We start from the raw sequence: 16,844 nt of genomic DNA on the forward strand, positions 1-16,844 counted from the left end.
TTGTAATACTTTTGAATTTATTTGCCAAATGTCAAAATATATTTGTTTGTTTTCGAACAATAGAGGAAAAATATTTTTACTTGGAAATGTACTCAAAAGTACTAATTTTATCAGATATGCCAGTTTTATTTTTATCGTTTTTCTTTAATTTTTTTTATCAATTATAAAAATTAATTTTTTAAATAAAATTAAAAATTATTACGAGAAAAGGATTAACATTACATATGTGTATGTATATTAAAATAAATACATATATATACATATTATGTGTATGTATTTCTATTTACATATTAAAATTATTTATAATATTTTATCATTTTATAATATATATATATATATATATATATATATATTTTAATATTTTATTATTTTCATATTAAATTATATGATTATAATAATATAGTTTAAAAATATTTATTATAATAACTTTTTCCAATTTTCTAATCTAATATTTTTTATGATATAAATATTCAATAATACATTATATATATTATATTATATTTTATGTATTAATTTTTAAACTACAATTATATTTTTCATATTTATATATAAAAATTAAGTATAATAAATATTTTACATATATGTATCATGTAATATTAGACATTATACATATTATATTTTAATAAAGCAAAAAAGGAATTTATTAATTAATTATTAAAGCAAAAAATATTTTTCATATAATAATGAAATATTTAAATGTATAGTAGAATAAAATATAAAATATAAAATTAAAAATATAAAATATTTTGTAAAATATTTATTCTTCAAATATTTATTCAAATATTCAATATACAATATGCTATATATTTCTTTTATACATCAAATAATGAATTTAAAAAATTCATTTTTTTAAATTAATAAATTAATTTTTTTATTATTCTATTAATTTAAATAGAATTTTAAATTACAAAAAAATAATTTGTTTTAATTTGTATTAAATGCTTTTTAATAAGTAATATTTCTTCTATTTTAGAGTATGAAAAATATATTTTCAATATTTGTAATAATGAAATATTTCGAAACATATGTGTATATATATGAATGTATTAACATAAATGAAAAATTTATTCTATAAATATATTGATTATAATCAAAGTTGCTATAAATATTGCAAAGAATTTATTATTTTTTAAGTATTTAATTTAATTATCTAAATTTTATATTTTATTATACGTAAATCAATTTTTAAATATTGCAAGAAGTGTTAAAGCAATTATCACAAGTATTATTAAATAAAATAATATGTATATATAACTATCTATATATTGTAATGTAAATTTTTATTAATTCGAATAATTTGCTACATATTATATATCAATTCAAAAAGAAAATTCAAAAAAATTTAGAAAATTTAGAAAAACTAAATTAGTTTTATTATTTATAAACTGGATTAATTTTTTACATTTTTTTATAATTGTCTTTTAAACAAGTATTATATACATAAAGTTATGATTATTTAAACTAAATGTATCAAATGTATACTCTTTCTTTAGATATTGTATTAAATCTTATTTAATTTATATATATATTAAATAAAAATAAAATTTTACAAATTTTTAATAAACACATGAATCAAATAAATTAATAACATTTAATTGAAATAATATTTATATTCTAATTATACATGATAAATATATATACAAAGATATATATATATATATATAGATATATATTTAATAAAATATAATTTCTTATTAATATATTAAAATATTTTTTATACATAATAAAAAAGCGTAAGTTTAAAAAAATATATATCAAAAAGAAAATAAATAAAATTTATATATTTTTTTAATACATAAATTCTTTATATAACAAGTTTTTGTATTTGAAAATTTTATTTGAAAGAATTTATTATAATTATATTATATATATTATATATTATATTATTTAAAATATATGATCAAAATGAAGTAACAATTAATACAAAAATAAAATAAAAAACCATATATGTATATAAATATATTTTGATGATCAATATATATATACTTACATATGATATTTTATTATATATATAATATTATATATAATATTATTATATATTATATATAATAACCAAAAAATTACTTTGATATTGTTAATAATCCTTCTTTAATCTTAAATCTTGAGTAAGTATATAAGATATACATATTCATAGGATATTTTTGAAATTGATTCTAGAGGTCAAATCAATACAAAAATTATAATTAAAGCTTAGTACATAAAAATGTTAATTGAAAATTGAGTTATAATATATATTTGAAGTTTAACGTTAAAAAATGAAAACGGAAATAAATCGAAATGTTAATGTGATGAAAAGTTCTTTTTTCATGTTCGTTTTGCTTCATCTAATGCAAATTAGTATAACTTAATAAATAAATTTTAACCGGTGTTGTATATATTTTTATATATCCATTTGTTTAATTTTTAAAATTGATCTTCTAAAAGTATATTTCTAAATATATATTTATATGAATATTGGTATAGAGGTTAGGAATATTTTCTTTTTTGTATTCATCTATTCTTCTATATGATCTTATCTATAAATGTAATATTTTCTATACTTGTATTTATTTTTAAGTTTATTACATGTATTTTCATAAAAAATGCCAATAATAAAATATTATATAATTATATAGTGTAATAGTTTTATTTTATATCCCATTATTCCAAATTTAATAATATTACACCGAATAATTTTAGAATATATATGTTTTTTTTATATTAATTTTATATATTTTTTAAATATTTTATTTAAAATATTTTTATATAAAATTTTATTATTTGTATATTTATTTAATATATAGTATTCAATTATCTTCTGTCATAGATATTTAAAAATTTAAGAAATAATTTTTCAAGACATAATAACATTTATTACCAATTAAAAATTAAGTAAAATATCCCTTTATAATTATATATTAACTTTATAAATAACTGAAATAACAATGATTCTATTCTATCGTTAATTCATTAAATTTAAAAATTTATTCCTTATTATTTGATTTTCTATATTTAAAAAATTTATTTTATATTTATTGATAGTGTTCAAAAATATTTTTGCCGATTTTTAATTATTAAATTGAAAAAACAGTGCTATAAATTTAATTTTTTATTTTGATTTAAAGAATTTTTTATATTCTTAAAAAGATAATATATCTAAAATTTTTATTTATTGATAATTATCTATTGTCATGAAATATCTTTGTAAATTCTATTTATATATATTTAATAAATTTCAAATACTAATTTATTTAGAATTAATTTATTTCATATGATGTTATTTTATGTCTTCAATTTATTTTATATCGATTTATGAATATTATAGATTTATATGATTAATATATTTCTTTATTTTAATAGAAATATTCAATAATTATATATCATTATTATATATCATTATTATATATCAATAATATTTATCATTAATAAAATAAAATGTTGTTCTATAATTTAAGGAAATTAAAAATCTGTAGAATTAATAAAAATTTTTATTTAATATAATAAACTTTGTTGTTCATTTACAAAAGTAAAATACATAATTAATTGATTAAATTATAATTAAAATAAAATTTAATGGGTTTAATATTTTATTTTATAATACTATATAATACTATTTTATAATACTATTTGTATCATATATTATAATTTTCAAACAAAATGTTTGTATATTTATTAATTTATACCTTCATGTTTCATTAAAAATGAAATTTGAAATTTTATAATTTTTCTATTTAAATATTATTTATTAATTATTTTTTGTTACTTACTACATACATGATTTTTTATCAATAGAATATAATTAAAAAACTATTTATGAAAAGGTACTTTATTAGAAGGAGCTGGTAATCTATATTTTGCTAATTCTACTTCTGCTTCTCCAAAAGTTTCTGTATGATAACAAAAATATTCTGGATTTTTATATTCTGTATTTTTAGCAGCATTAGGTCCAATAGCTGGAAAATAAAATTTAAATACAATATATGATTAAATACAATATATATATATATATATATATATATATATATATATATATAAAATTCTCTTTTGTAATAATATATATATTATATACTATATATATAATAATTATATAAATATATATAAATAATATATATAATATATATAATAAATAAAGTATATAATAAAGTAAATAATATAGTATATAACATATAATAACAAAATAGTAGTACACATGATAAAAATAATTGATGATGAATCAAATCATCATTTAAACAAATCATATATTGTTATACATTAAAATTTTTTTTATAATATTTAATATTTAATATTTAATATTTAATTTTTATAATAATATATAGATTATAATAAGATTAATAATTAATATATTATATATTAATTAATTAATTATATTATATAAGATTAATAAATAAGTTAATTAATAAGATTATTTAATAAGAATTAAAATTAATATTTAATCATATATAAGAATTAAATTAGATTTATAGAAAAAGTTAGTTAATAAATAAAAATAAGTAATAAAAATAATATTTCAAATAATTAAATTAATGTTGATATTACTATCTTTTATTATTTTTATCTTTACTAATACATTTTTATTCTTTATTAGGTTTTTCATGTAATATGTTAAAATTTTCAGATATTTATTTTGAACATTTAAAAAAATCCATTTTATTTTTCACTTATTTTATTCTATAATGTCTCTAGAGAAATTAAAATCCAATAAATTTCATAAATGTTCAGTAGAACTTAAATTTAAGTCTTTTATCACTTATTTGTGTAATTTAATCATTAAAAATTTTAATCGCTAAAAATTTCATATTATAATTTTTTTCATATTTTTTTGTAATATATACTTTGAATCATTGTTATATTAAAAAATTTCTTCAAAAATTTATATTCTTTGTATTAATCTATTTTTATTAACATTTTGATTATTTCATTAATTGAATTTAAAAGTTCAATTTTTTTCCAGAAGAAAGATTTCCATAATTTTAATTATCATGTACTAAATCTAACTATTAATATAATAAACAATTTCTTTAATACTTCATTTTGCTTTTTTAAATTTATAATGCTATTATTCTGATAAAAGATATAAAATGATGAAATTAAATTTGAACTACAGCAATTAATAAAAAAGAAGCAAAATATTTAATTGAAACAACAATATTTAATTAAAAACAAAGATATTGAAGAAATTATTAATATATTGATGATTAAATTTAGTAAATAGTAATTAAAATTATAAAGATCTTTTTCTCTAAAAAAAAAAAATAATTAGATTTAGTTAATCAAATTAGAAATATCAATAAATAAATGTAATAAATATAAATTAAAGAATTTTAGTAAAAACGTCTTGAATTACAATTAATTTTTCAAAATCACAACAATTTAAAACACATGTTATTAAAAAAATATGAAATGTTTGGTAATTAATATTGAATTATGCATAAATAGCAAGTGGCTCAGATTTAAATTAAAATTTGTGAAATTTATTAAATTCTAATCTTAAAATAGAAGATAAAGATTTCTGTAGAAATAGAGATCCTCTGATATATAAGATATATAAATAAAATATAAGATAATATAAATAAGATAATAATAAATATAAATAAGATAATATAATATAAGATAATATAAATAAAAAATAAAGAAATTTTTTAGCAATTTAAAATTAGTATCTGAAAATTTTAATAAAAATTAAATGAAAAATTTAATGAAGAAGTAATCTAATAAATAATAAAAATATAATAGAGATAGTAATAATTATATTAAAAAATATAATACTAATCATAAATTTTAAATTATTTACAGTCTACTTATTTTTATCTATTTATAATTAACTGATTTTTTTTACAAATCTAATTTATTATATATTAACTTTAAATTGGCCTTAAATATTAATTTTAATATTAACTAAATAATTTTTTATAATAACTAAAAATTATATATATAAAAAATGAAATTTAAATATTTAATAAAAATATGATTTTGATTAAATTTTATTTATAACTATTTTATTATTTATTTCATTTTGTTCTCGAGTATATTATAATTATTTATTTGAGTAAAAAAAAGAAATATTGCAAAATATATTAAAATTAAATTAAATGCAAAAATGTCAAATGTAAAGAATATCTGTGAAAATTGATGTTAATTTATATTCAATTAATTGAATTTTTAAAAGATTTAAAAGAATTTAAAATTTATCATAGCTATTTAATTTAAAATCTATCTAAAATATCTAAAATAATATAAAATAATAAAATAATAGCAAATAAAATTGATATATATATTACACTATAATATTACATTAAAAAATTAATTATTATTATTTTAAATAATATCTTAGTAAAATTCATTTATTCAATAAAATATAGAATAAAACATATAGAAAATTATTAATTTAAATTTTTTTTTAATATATTATAAAATTTTCTTATATTTTATATATTGTATAATGTATAATTTGTTAAATAATAATAAAAATTAATTTCATCTTGTCTCAAACATTGAATTGAATTATGAAATATATTTACTTATAGTTGTTTAAGTTTCAAAGTATTATTTTTTTAATTATAATTTAAAAATAAATCTCTCTAATATCTCTTTATCAAGAATTATAATGTTCATATATATTTCATAATATATTTTTAATTAATTTTTAAATATTATTTAAGATATTATTTAAGAAAACTAATATATAAATGTAATAATGTTTAATTTATTTTTATAATATTTTTAACATAAATAATAACATAATAAAAATTAAAAAAAAAACTATTAAATATTTATTAATTATTAACTATAAATATTATTAATTTAAATATATTACAATATATGTAAATATATCTTACGTGTACTTGGAACTTTACAACATTTTTCACTGAGTCCTGAAACATTTGGTTTTATTATTGATTTATTATTTTTTCCTTTTGTAGATTTTTGCATATTCAAATATTGTATTAAATTTTGTCTCTAAAATAATTAATATAATATTAAATAATGTTGAATACAATATTTATAGTATAATATTAATACAATACATTACAAATATTAAATAATTAATAAATATGTTTGAAATAATAATAATAATAATTTATTAAAATGTAAATAATTAAAACATAATATATTAGTATAAATAACTAAAAAACATTATAACTTTTTTTTAATAATATTATATCTTATGTTATTGTATTTATGAATAATTTTTACGAATACCTGTTTTAAAACATTATTTGAAGTTGAACGTAACATTTTATTTTAATAATAATATTAATAATATTAATATTAATTATTAGTATTTTAATAAGAATAATAATATTAATATTGGCTTTACACTAAAGAAACAAAAGTTTTTTTTTCTTTATTTATGTAACAATTGATTGTTATAATTGGAACTACTTAAATTCACTATTAGTAATATTTATGTTATATAAATATAGTTTTTAAATTTTATTTAATTTTAAATATAATTGTTATTTTCTTTCTAATATTATTGTATTTCTAATATTATTATTTTTAAATTGATTATATTTAATATATAATAAAAAATAATTTATTAGTTAATTTAAAGATAATTTTTTGATTTATTGCGTATTAGCCTTAATGTATTATAAAGTAATAATTATAAATTCTTTTTAACGAAAATCGTAAATATATTTTATGTAATTTCCTGTTTATTTTATATAAGATAATAACTGTAAAACACTAAATTGCTGTGTTTGATAAAGTTAATAAATATTGAAAACAATTATTAATAGTCTAATAACTTTAATTGTAAAAACAACACGAATTGTTGATTATTCTGAAAAATTTATAATTCTTTCTCTTTGCATTTTAGTGCTTGATAGACAATAATTAATAATCAATAACTTGAATAAAAATTCTTTAATGACATAGGATATATTTAGGGATAATATTCATGAAATTCAAATAAATTGTTTATATATGATGGTCATATAACAATAAGTCAAATTTCCATAGTTGCATAAATCTGATATCATCATTTATGTAAACAATTAAATTAATTTATATTTTTAAATAAATATCTCCGAATTATTAGATTAATTAGAATAGATTTGATTATTTCAGTATATATATTATAAGTATATATATTTTATATATATTATATTATAAGTTATTATAAATTTTTTTTCAATATTTCCAATTAAATTGTTGCAATTGTATTATTATATTATTATATATTTTACACATAAATCATTATACAAAAAAAAACATATATTTATGCAACCAATTTTCGCTTATGGCGAAATATTATAACCATTGCCATTGCAATGATTCCGCTTATTGGACAAATTGTGAATACAAATCAATATGGCACCTTAATAATTTTAAAAAGTACTAACTTTATATATGAATAGTTTTTGATGGACCAGTGGATTTCTAAATTTAATATTTTTACTCATTGGAAATATTGAAAGATACAAAGAAAGTTTTAATGTTCTAAAGTAAAGTTTAATCGAATTAAATATTTAATGATGAATTGTTAATCTATTTTAAGATTCACTTATGTTATGTAATTTAGAAATAAAATATATCGTACATATCTGTCAGTACTGGATAATACAATAGGTAATGTTAACATATTATTTTTTTAACAATATTTTTTATATTAATTAACATATATATAAATTAATTTATTATTATTAAAATTTCTATTTATGCTTTTTCATTTAAAGATAATTATAATATATTTTTAATTCAATAAAATAACATTAAAAGTAGAATTTAAGGAACAAATATGGAAAAATTTTTAAGAAATATGACATATGATATTGTTAATTAAGTATTATGATAATATACTATATAGTTTAAAAAATTATATAAAAAAATTAGGTAATTTTATTTTTTTTTTGCACAAAGTAAAAAAGATCATATAATATTTTAAATAATATTAATTTGTGAAACATTTAATATCATTTTTTTCATTTATAAATATTTTTTTTAATAATATTTATTATATTTATTAATAATAATTATTAATAATTACATATATATTCTTTTTTAAAGGCTCAATAATGATACTTTGTTAGTAATATGAAAGAATATAAAGGATTCTTCATTTTTTTTTTATTTAAAGATTGTCAATATAAAATTTTTTTTATTTAAAGATTGTCAATCTATCAATATAAAAATATAAATTTGAAGTTTTATTAGAAAATTATATAAAAAGAAGAAATAGAAAAAATCAATGCTTTTCCAAGATTATTTGATTTCATATCTAATTGTATGAAAGAAAAAATATCAAGCAAAAATTATTATATTAATTCAACGATTATGTTTGATTCAATAATATAATATAATAAATATTTTAAATATATTAATTTAATTATAAGTTTAAGTTTTTTAAGTATTTTATATCTATTATATAATAATTTATAAGAAGTTAAAAAGTATAAAATTTGCCAATTATTATTAAAATAGATTTTATTAATTTTTTTAAGACAATTATATTAATTTTTAAGAAGAAAATTTTTTTTCAGATTTAAACTATGAATAGTAAATATGAAAAAGAAAATTCAATTTTACAACATATGAAACAAATTAAATATCCACTTCTTATTGGTTTATGTGGTGGAATAACACTTCAAGGTATTAAGGGTGGTACATTAGATACCCCTGCTACATTTGGAAGAATGATACATACTGCATTTCCAATCTGTGGTATAGGTTTCTTCTATTTAACTGGTTCTTTAATATCAAAACGTTATAGAGAAAAAGATGATGCAGTCAATAATGTAGTAGGAAGTAAGATTTTTTAAAATATATTTTTAATTCATAAAATTATCTAAGATGATTTATAATTCAAAATGGGAAAATAGATATTTTTTATATTTTTATATGTTTGATATTTTTATATGAGGAAAACAAATTGAAAGAAACTATTCAGATAATATGAATAAAGAAACTATATAGATAATATAAAATATACAACATAAAATCATATTTATTTTTATATATATAATTATAAATATTAAATTATATTAGAAGAATTATGGAACAAGTGAAATAAAAAAAATTGATATAAAAACAAAAATAATACATTGTGTTTCTGTTTTTCATTGGCTTTCTCAATTTTTAAATCAAATTTAAAATAATAATAGTTATGTAATAACTATTTCATTAATAATTTATAATAATAATAATTTAATAATATTAATAATATTAATTAAAATAATAATTTAATAATGTTTCATTAATGAAAATAATTTCATTAATAATAAATAATATCTTAAAATTTTAATATTTGTTACAGTATTGAGTACTATTCCATTAGTTCGGAAATTTATGCCTCTAGCTTATACTTTTCCAGTAATAGCATTTGTAATTGCTGGTTCAGTTATATGTAAATGTCAAACCAATGATGAAGAAACTCCAGAAGCTTTAGAATATCGTATGGCTTATTCGCAAGATGGAATAGGTTATAATTGGTATGAATGGTCAAAAAATAAGCCACCATCAGAACCTTATGTTAAGCATATACCAAATAGCTTTTTTAGTGTTCCTTCCATTTAATCACCAATACATATAATAGACTTTATAATTAGAATGTAATACATATTGTTATCATTATTGTACATTTATTCATATATAATTTCAATAAATATAAAAATCATAAAATATTACAAATTTCATTAATAATTTATTTAGGTTAATGTTTCTCCTTTTGTAACCTGAAAGACAATAATTATACAAATATATACAAATATATACAAAAATTATACAAAATATATTACAATTATACAGATTATTTTATGATTTCAAATTTAAACATATCAAAATAAGAAAAAATTTCTTAAATAAATAAATTTATATAAAGTATCTGAATAAAAAAATCTTATTGTTAACTTAAAATTATTATATAAACTATTGATTTCAATTAAATAATATTACAAAGTATATTATTTTTATGTATTATTGAGTATAACATAATTATTATATATGATTTGCTTAAAAATTATATTACAAAATAATTTTAAAAAATTAATTAAATTTTACAAAAACAACATAGAAAAATAATTATAAGTACATTTATAAATATATTTAATAGTATAATTATAAGTATATAATTAATAATTTTATATAATTTATATTTTAATTATATTTTATATAAAATCATATATAAAATTTAAATATATCAAAATGAATAAAAATTAGTAATTTTCATTAATTCTTTTTAATTATTGAATTTTAAAAATTTATATAAAATTTTATTCTTAAAATCATTTAAATCAATAAAAGTAATAAAATTTTATTTATTATGTCATATATATTTATAAATATGTAGATATACATATAGATACATATTTGATATAGTAATATCCAGATTAGTATAGTATAACTATAACAATATTCTAGTCTGTGATATAATAATAAATTAAAATAAAAAGAAAAACAAAATTTTATTATAAATAAGATTCTTATTCTTAATCCATTTGATAGGAAATTAAATATTTTTGAAACTTTTGATATTGCTGTATGTTTAATATATGTATAAATTAATTAAATTAATTTTGTATATTTTTAAATTATAAACAATAACTTACACATGCTTCTAGATACTCAATTCTTCTTTCCAGTGTTGTAAGCTTTTCATTAAGAACAGCTATTCTTGACCGGCAAGACATATCTAATAAAACAAAATTAACTAGTAATCTTTATTAAAATAGTTATTTTCATATATAAATGATTTCATTATTTTTTATTAATTTAATAATTTAAAATTTATAAAATAATAAAAAAATAAAATTAAACAATTATTTATAAAATAAATAAAACAATTTTTATGCAACAATATTATGCAAATCAGTATTCATGAAATATATGGATAAGAATAAAAAAAAGAACTATTATATATAGATAAATTCGAATTTATTTAAATTCTATATAAAATAAATAATTGTTTAATAAAATTAATAGTTTTAAGTTGATAATTTTATTTAGATTTATGAAATAGATTATATCTTTGATAGTTCAATTATTTTTATCAATTAATTATATAATATTTTTATAGAATAATTATATTTTACATCATTAATAGAATGCATAAATATTAATATTATTATAATAATATTATTATAATATTATATATTTATTATTTATGATATGGTATATCAATGTAAGATGATTATTTATTTATAAAATTAATAATAAAATAATTTAAAATTTATCATTTATAAATTCTTAATAACGTTTTTGCTTGTATTTCTTATTATTAGTATTGTAAATGATTTTTCAAATATATTTTTTAATTTAGAATTTTAGTATGATATTATTATTATATTATTTTTATAGAATTAAAAACAAATTATATCATTTTTATAGTATTTAAATATTGTAAAGTATTCAATCCAAAATATTGTTGTAAAAATAAGAATATTTATTATATATTTATTTATAACATATATACATATATAACATATATATATATATAATATAAGATATATATAAAATATAAATATATATATATATTATATATAAATATATAATTTTCAAAACATTAAGTTCATTATATATATATATATATATATATAATATTTGCACATGAAATTATATGATATTTAATATATAAATGAATAATTTTATAATATAAAATATTATATATAATTTAATATATAAAGTATATTATATTTAGTTGTTTAATATTTATATATTATATATTAGAAACAAGATTAAAAAATCTTTTATATTTTTTATTTATTTGTATATAAATTACATGTATTATAAAAATAAAATCTTAGACTATAAATCTAATTATCATTAATTATGATAATTAATTACTTATATAATTAATTATATTAATTATGATAATTAATCACTAATACAATGTAAAATACAAAACATCTTTTTGATATGAATTTCTTCAATCTTTTTGAATATCTATTTTCTTAGAAAATTTATGCAATTCAATGGTTCAATTTTAAAAAATTTATACTTAGAAAAGATTAAAAAAAAATTACATTATTACAAATTATTTATTAAAATTATATACAGCAATGCCTAATTAATTATCACGATTAAGACTGAAACGCATCAATTATTCAAGGAGATATATATTCTGAAAATTGTTCATTTTTTATTTCATTCTCTTTATTGACTTTTGACAAAGAGTCTTGATTTTATTAACTTTATTGACAAAGAAAAAAAGGAGAAAAACATTTCTTATGTACGAATTAAAAAAATGTTTTATAATAACATATTTAACATAACAAAAAATTAAGTTTTAGTTTCAGGAATTGATAAATTGATAACTGTGCTATGGTTAAACAAATAAAAAGTGACAATTAATTATTATTAGGCATTATTATGAATATTTTATATATATATATATATTTTATATATACATGTATATAGTATACATATAATTTACATAACTATAACAAGACATCTTTTTTTCTTAAAATAAAAAAAATGTAAATAAAATGTAAATGTAAATGATAAAAATGAATAGTTTAATGCAAGTTACATATCCAATACTTTTTAAATGAAGAACTATTTTTTTTTTCTATTTCAAATCCTTTTGTTTTATTCTACGTAAAAAAAATATTAAGGTTGAAAAATTATTAATTTGCAAGATTTTAAAAAAATGATTTTATTGAAGATACTTAAATATATTTACATTATATTCTAAACACTGAGCATAAAGCATTTTTTAATTGTTTTCATAACGAATTCATAATTAAATTGATCTTTTTATTGTTTTGATTTTAATCTTAGTTTTTTTATATTTTGTGCAAAAATATTTTTTAACTATTTCATAAGCTAGATTTTTTTCTTTAGGATTACTTGTAAAATATTATATTTTTCATATTATATTCATATTATATTTCTTTTATTTTTTTGTTTCATTTGTAATGTTTGTTTTTTTTATATTATTATGTTTATTTTGATTGTAAAAAATCGTATTTATAATCATGTATAAAAAATTTTAAATTTAATTAAAATATAAATAATAAATAAAATAAAAAATAAACAACGAGAAAGAAAAAGAAATAAGAAATGTTTATATGATGTTATAGGAAAATATTTGAACATTTCTTTCATTAAAAAGTTATTTTTTCAACTAAATTTTGCAGACTGTAATTTTTTAATTATATTTTAATATTTTTTTATGTAGAATATTAAAAGAATATGAAATATAGCAAAAAGAAGGAAAATTTTTATTTTTTTTCATTTCATTTCATTTTAAAAAAATTTTCATTTCATTTTAAAAAAAATTATGCAGCTACAAATAATATATGTATTTTTATATTTGCAGAAAAAATATTATCATGAGTCTGCATCAAACTATTCATCCTTTTTTTTTAATATTTTTTTCTAACTTTGACAAAAAATATAGTTTGTTACAATTATTTTATATATAAAAATTAATTATAAATTAAAAGAATAGCTCCAATTATTTTGATTTTGTTAAGATTATCCTGAATAACTTCTTTTTTTGAATTTTGTATAGATGTATACATTCAATAAGATATATGTATGTTTATAATGCAATATATGTGATTTAATGTTATTATTTATACCAATATATCATAATAAATAATATTCAAATTATATTCATATCATATATATTATATCATATATTCATATCAAGAAGCTATTTTTTTTATTTTAATGAATTTCAAATATTTCAATTCTAACTCATAATGAATTTGAACATTTCAAAAAAATAAAATATAAAACAAAAAATTCTTGCATGACCAAAATTACAGTGAAATTACAACAAGAAACATTAAATATAATTGTAATTAAATGTAATTTCATATTTTATTTTCATATATTCTTTTCTTTTCATGGATATTAAGTGCAATAATATTGTTTGTTATAAATTTTGGATACTAGTTACCTTGATGTATTTATATTCTAAATAGGTTATATAAATAGTTAATAAATATTATATGTTAATGGATATATTATCACAAATATATATATAGACTGTTATATGTAATAATAATTTTTTTTTTATAAATATCTTGAAAACTATAATAAACCGCCAATTAACTTATAAAAAAATATATATATATAAAAAATGATATATATAAAAAAAATTATTAAGAATAATATCCTTGATAACATACATCAAGATCAACGCATTTTCTAATAATGTATAATTATCACATAAAAATATAAAATATGTAAAATATATAATATGTAAAATAAATAAATATAAAATAAATTAAATTTCGAAATTTAATTCTAATATTAAATAAATTTTTTTAATAAATATATTAATCAATAATATATAATTTTAAATAAAATGTTGAACATATTATGTTTACTTTTATAAAATATTCCATTATAAAAATAGTAAAGTGTATATTCGAATATTTTATTTAATAATTTAATATATAATTACCAAAAGAATTAAGGAAATCAGTTATTTTTTTGATGCTACCAGTTATAACTTCGATATATTCTCGATTTGCCCAATCTTGTTGAATTTGCTTTTGGATAGCCTCTCGATGTATGGCAGCCATGTTTGAAATATTGTATTACATTTGATTGATTAGATTAGTAATGTTACATATATTAAATATAATTTCATTAAATACATTTAAATGTTAATATAAAGTAATTTAAAATAATTAATAAATCAATAATATGTACGCATAATATATAATATATTCATTAAAAATATTTTTATTTCATATCATATACATGATAATTTCAATTTACTTCAATAAGTACAAGTACATGGTTTTACAGTTGGCAACATTTTATTTTTTAACAACATTATATTTTATTACTACTATGGTCTATTATTCATTCAGCGAATCGAATTACTAACTATAAATGCATATGAGTAATACAGGTTTCATAATTGTCATATATAGTAACATTTTTTATGTGAAATTTTTAAATAGTATTGAAACTGGAATTTCTATTTTAATTTAATAGTGAATATAAAAACGGAATATAATTAACGTTTTTATAAAAAANATTTTTGAAATCCTTAATATAAATTTTGTAAATATATATTATAATAGAAAAAAACTTGTATTATATTATTCATGCCATTACATTAAAATACATTATTTACTTCATTATATTTTTGTTTATATAATTTATTATACATATTGCTATAAACAAATATTTCATAAAAATAGAAAAAACTATGGAATATTTATTACAAAATACTACGAAAGTTTGAAATTAATGATTTCTATAAATCAATTATATTCTTAATTATAATTCTTCGTAATATAATTTGAATTTGGCATATATTAATTGCTACTAGTACTGTGCAATCCTATTATGTAAAAAATCGATGGCATCATATAACCTATAAAATACTTTAAAAATGAAACTTCATTTTTGAAACAAATATTTATTAACAGATATTTTTGAATAAAATCTTTAAAGAAATACAAAAAAATTCAAAAATTTTCATAAATAAAAGTTTAATTATATTATATATTTTTTGTTTCAGTTTTGCATAAATCTTTTAAAAATGAATTACGTTATTTTTATTAATTTTATTGCAAATATTATGAATAACTATGTTATGTTTAGATATAATTAATTTTACGATTAAATTTTTCATTTTAATTTTAAAATTAATTATATATATATATATTTATAATTTTTCAATTTATTGTAATTACATTATTATTTTAAATTTTAATCACATTATTTAAATTTGAAATATGAATAAATATTTAATTAATAAATATTTATTTATAAAGAAACTTTTTACTATATTTATTTATTTCATCATTTTGTGAAATAAAAATATATAAGTGAATATAGATACAGAAACTATTTTTATTTATTTCTTTAAAAGTTTAAAATGTACTGGAAAATGATTCATTAGTATATTATTATTATAGAAATTATACATGAAATTTATTTTTTACAAGTAT

The 16,844-nt window shown here is 14.2% G+C and overlaps 3 protein-coding genes across 3 annotated transcripts; 1 reads left to right on the forward strand and 2 right to left on the reverse strand.

The window, feature by feature from the left end:
* Positions 1-3,701: 3,701 nt before the first annotated feature.
* LOC122713616 (NADH dehydrogenase [ubiquinone] flavoprotein 3, mitochondrial) lies at positions 3,702-7,254 on the reverse strand. The gene is made up of 3 exons (XM_043934221.1): positions 7,180-7,254; positions 6,816-6,936; positions 3,702-3,932 (listed from the first exon to the last, which is right to left on the reverse strand). Exons 1-3 carry the CDS (start codon positions 7,213-7,215, stop codon positions 3,787-3,789), a joined length of 303 nt encoding a protein of 100 aa, XP_043790156.1. The 5' UTR covers positions 7,216-7,254; the 3' UTR covers positions 3,702-3,786.
* Positions 7,255-8,310: 1,056 nt separating this feature from the next.
* On the forward strand, positions 8,311-10,604 carry LOC122713603. The gene is made up of 3 exons (XM_043934204.1): positions 8,311-8,553; positions 9,465-9,729; positions 10,238-10,604. The coding sequence occupies exons 2-3, from the start codon at positions 9,474-9,476 to the stop codon at positions 10,495-10,497; spliced, it is 516 nt and encodes a 171-aa protein (XP_043790139.1). The 5' UTR covers positions 8,311-8,553; positions 9,465-9,473; the 3' UTR covers positions 10,498-10,604.
* LOC122713604 (probable protein BRICK1-B) lies at positions 10,543-15,480 on the reverse strand. Its single transcript, XM_043934205.1, has 3 exons — positions 15,338-15,480; positions 11,529-11,611; positions 10,543-10,655 (listed from the first exon to the last, which is right to left on the reverse strand). Exons 1-3 carry the CDS (start codon positions 15,456-15,458, stop codon positions 10,629-10,631), a joined length of 231 nt encoding a protein of 76 aa, XP_043790140.1. The 5' UTR covers positions 15,459-15,480; the 3' UTR covers positions 10,543-10,628.
* Positions 15,481-16,844: the final 1,364 nt, after the last annotated feature.

This window comes from Apis laboriosa, unplaced genomic scaffold (genome assembly GCF_014066325.1).
Source record: "Apis laboriosa isolate Shangri-la unplaced genomic scaffold, ASM1406632v1 scaffold25_cov139, whole genome shotgun sequence".
NCBI classification, from domain to species: Eukaryota; Metazoa; Arthropoda; class Insecta; order Hymenoptera; family Apidae; genus Apis; species Apis laboriosa.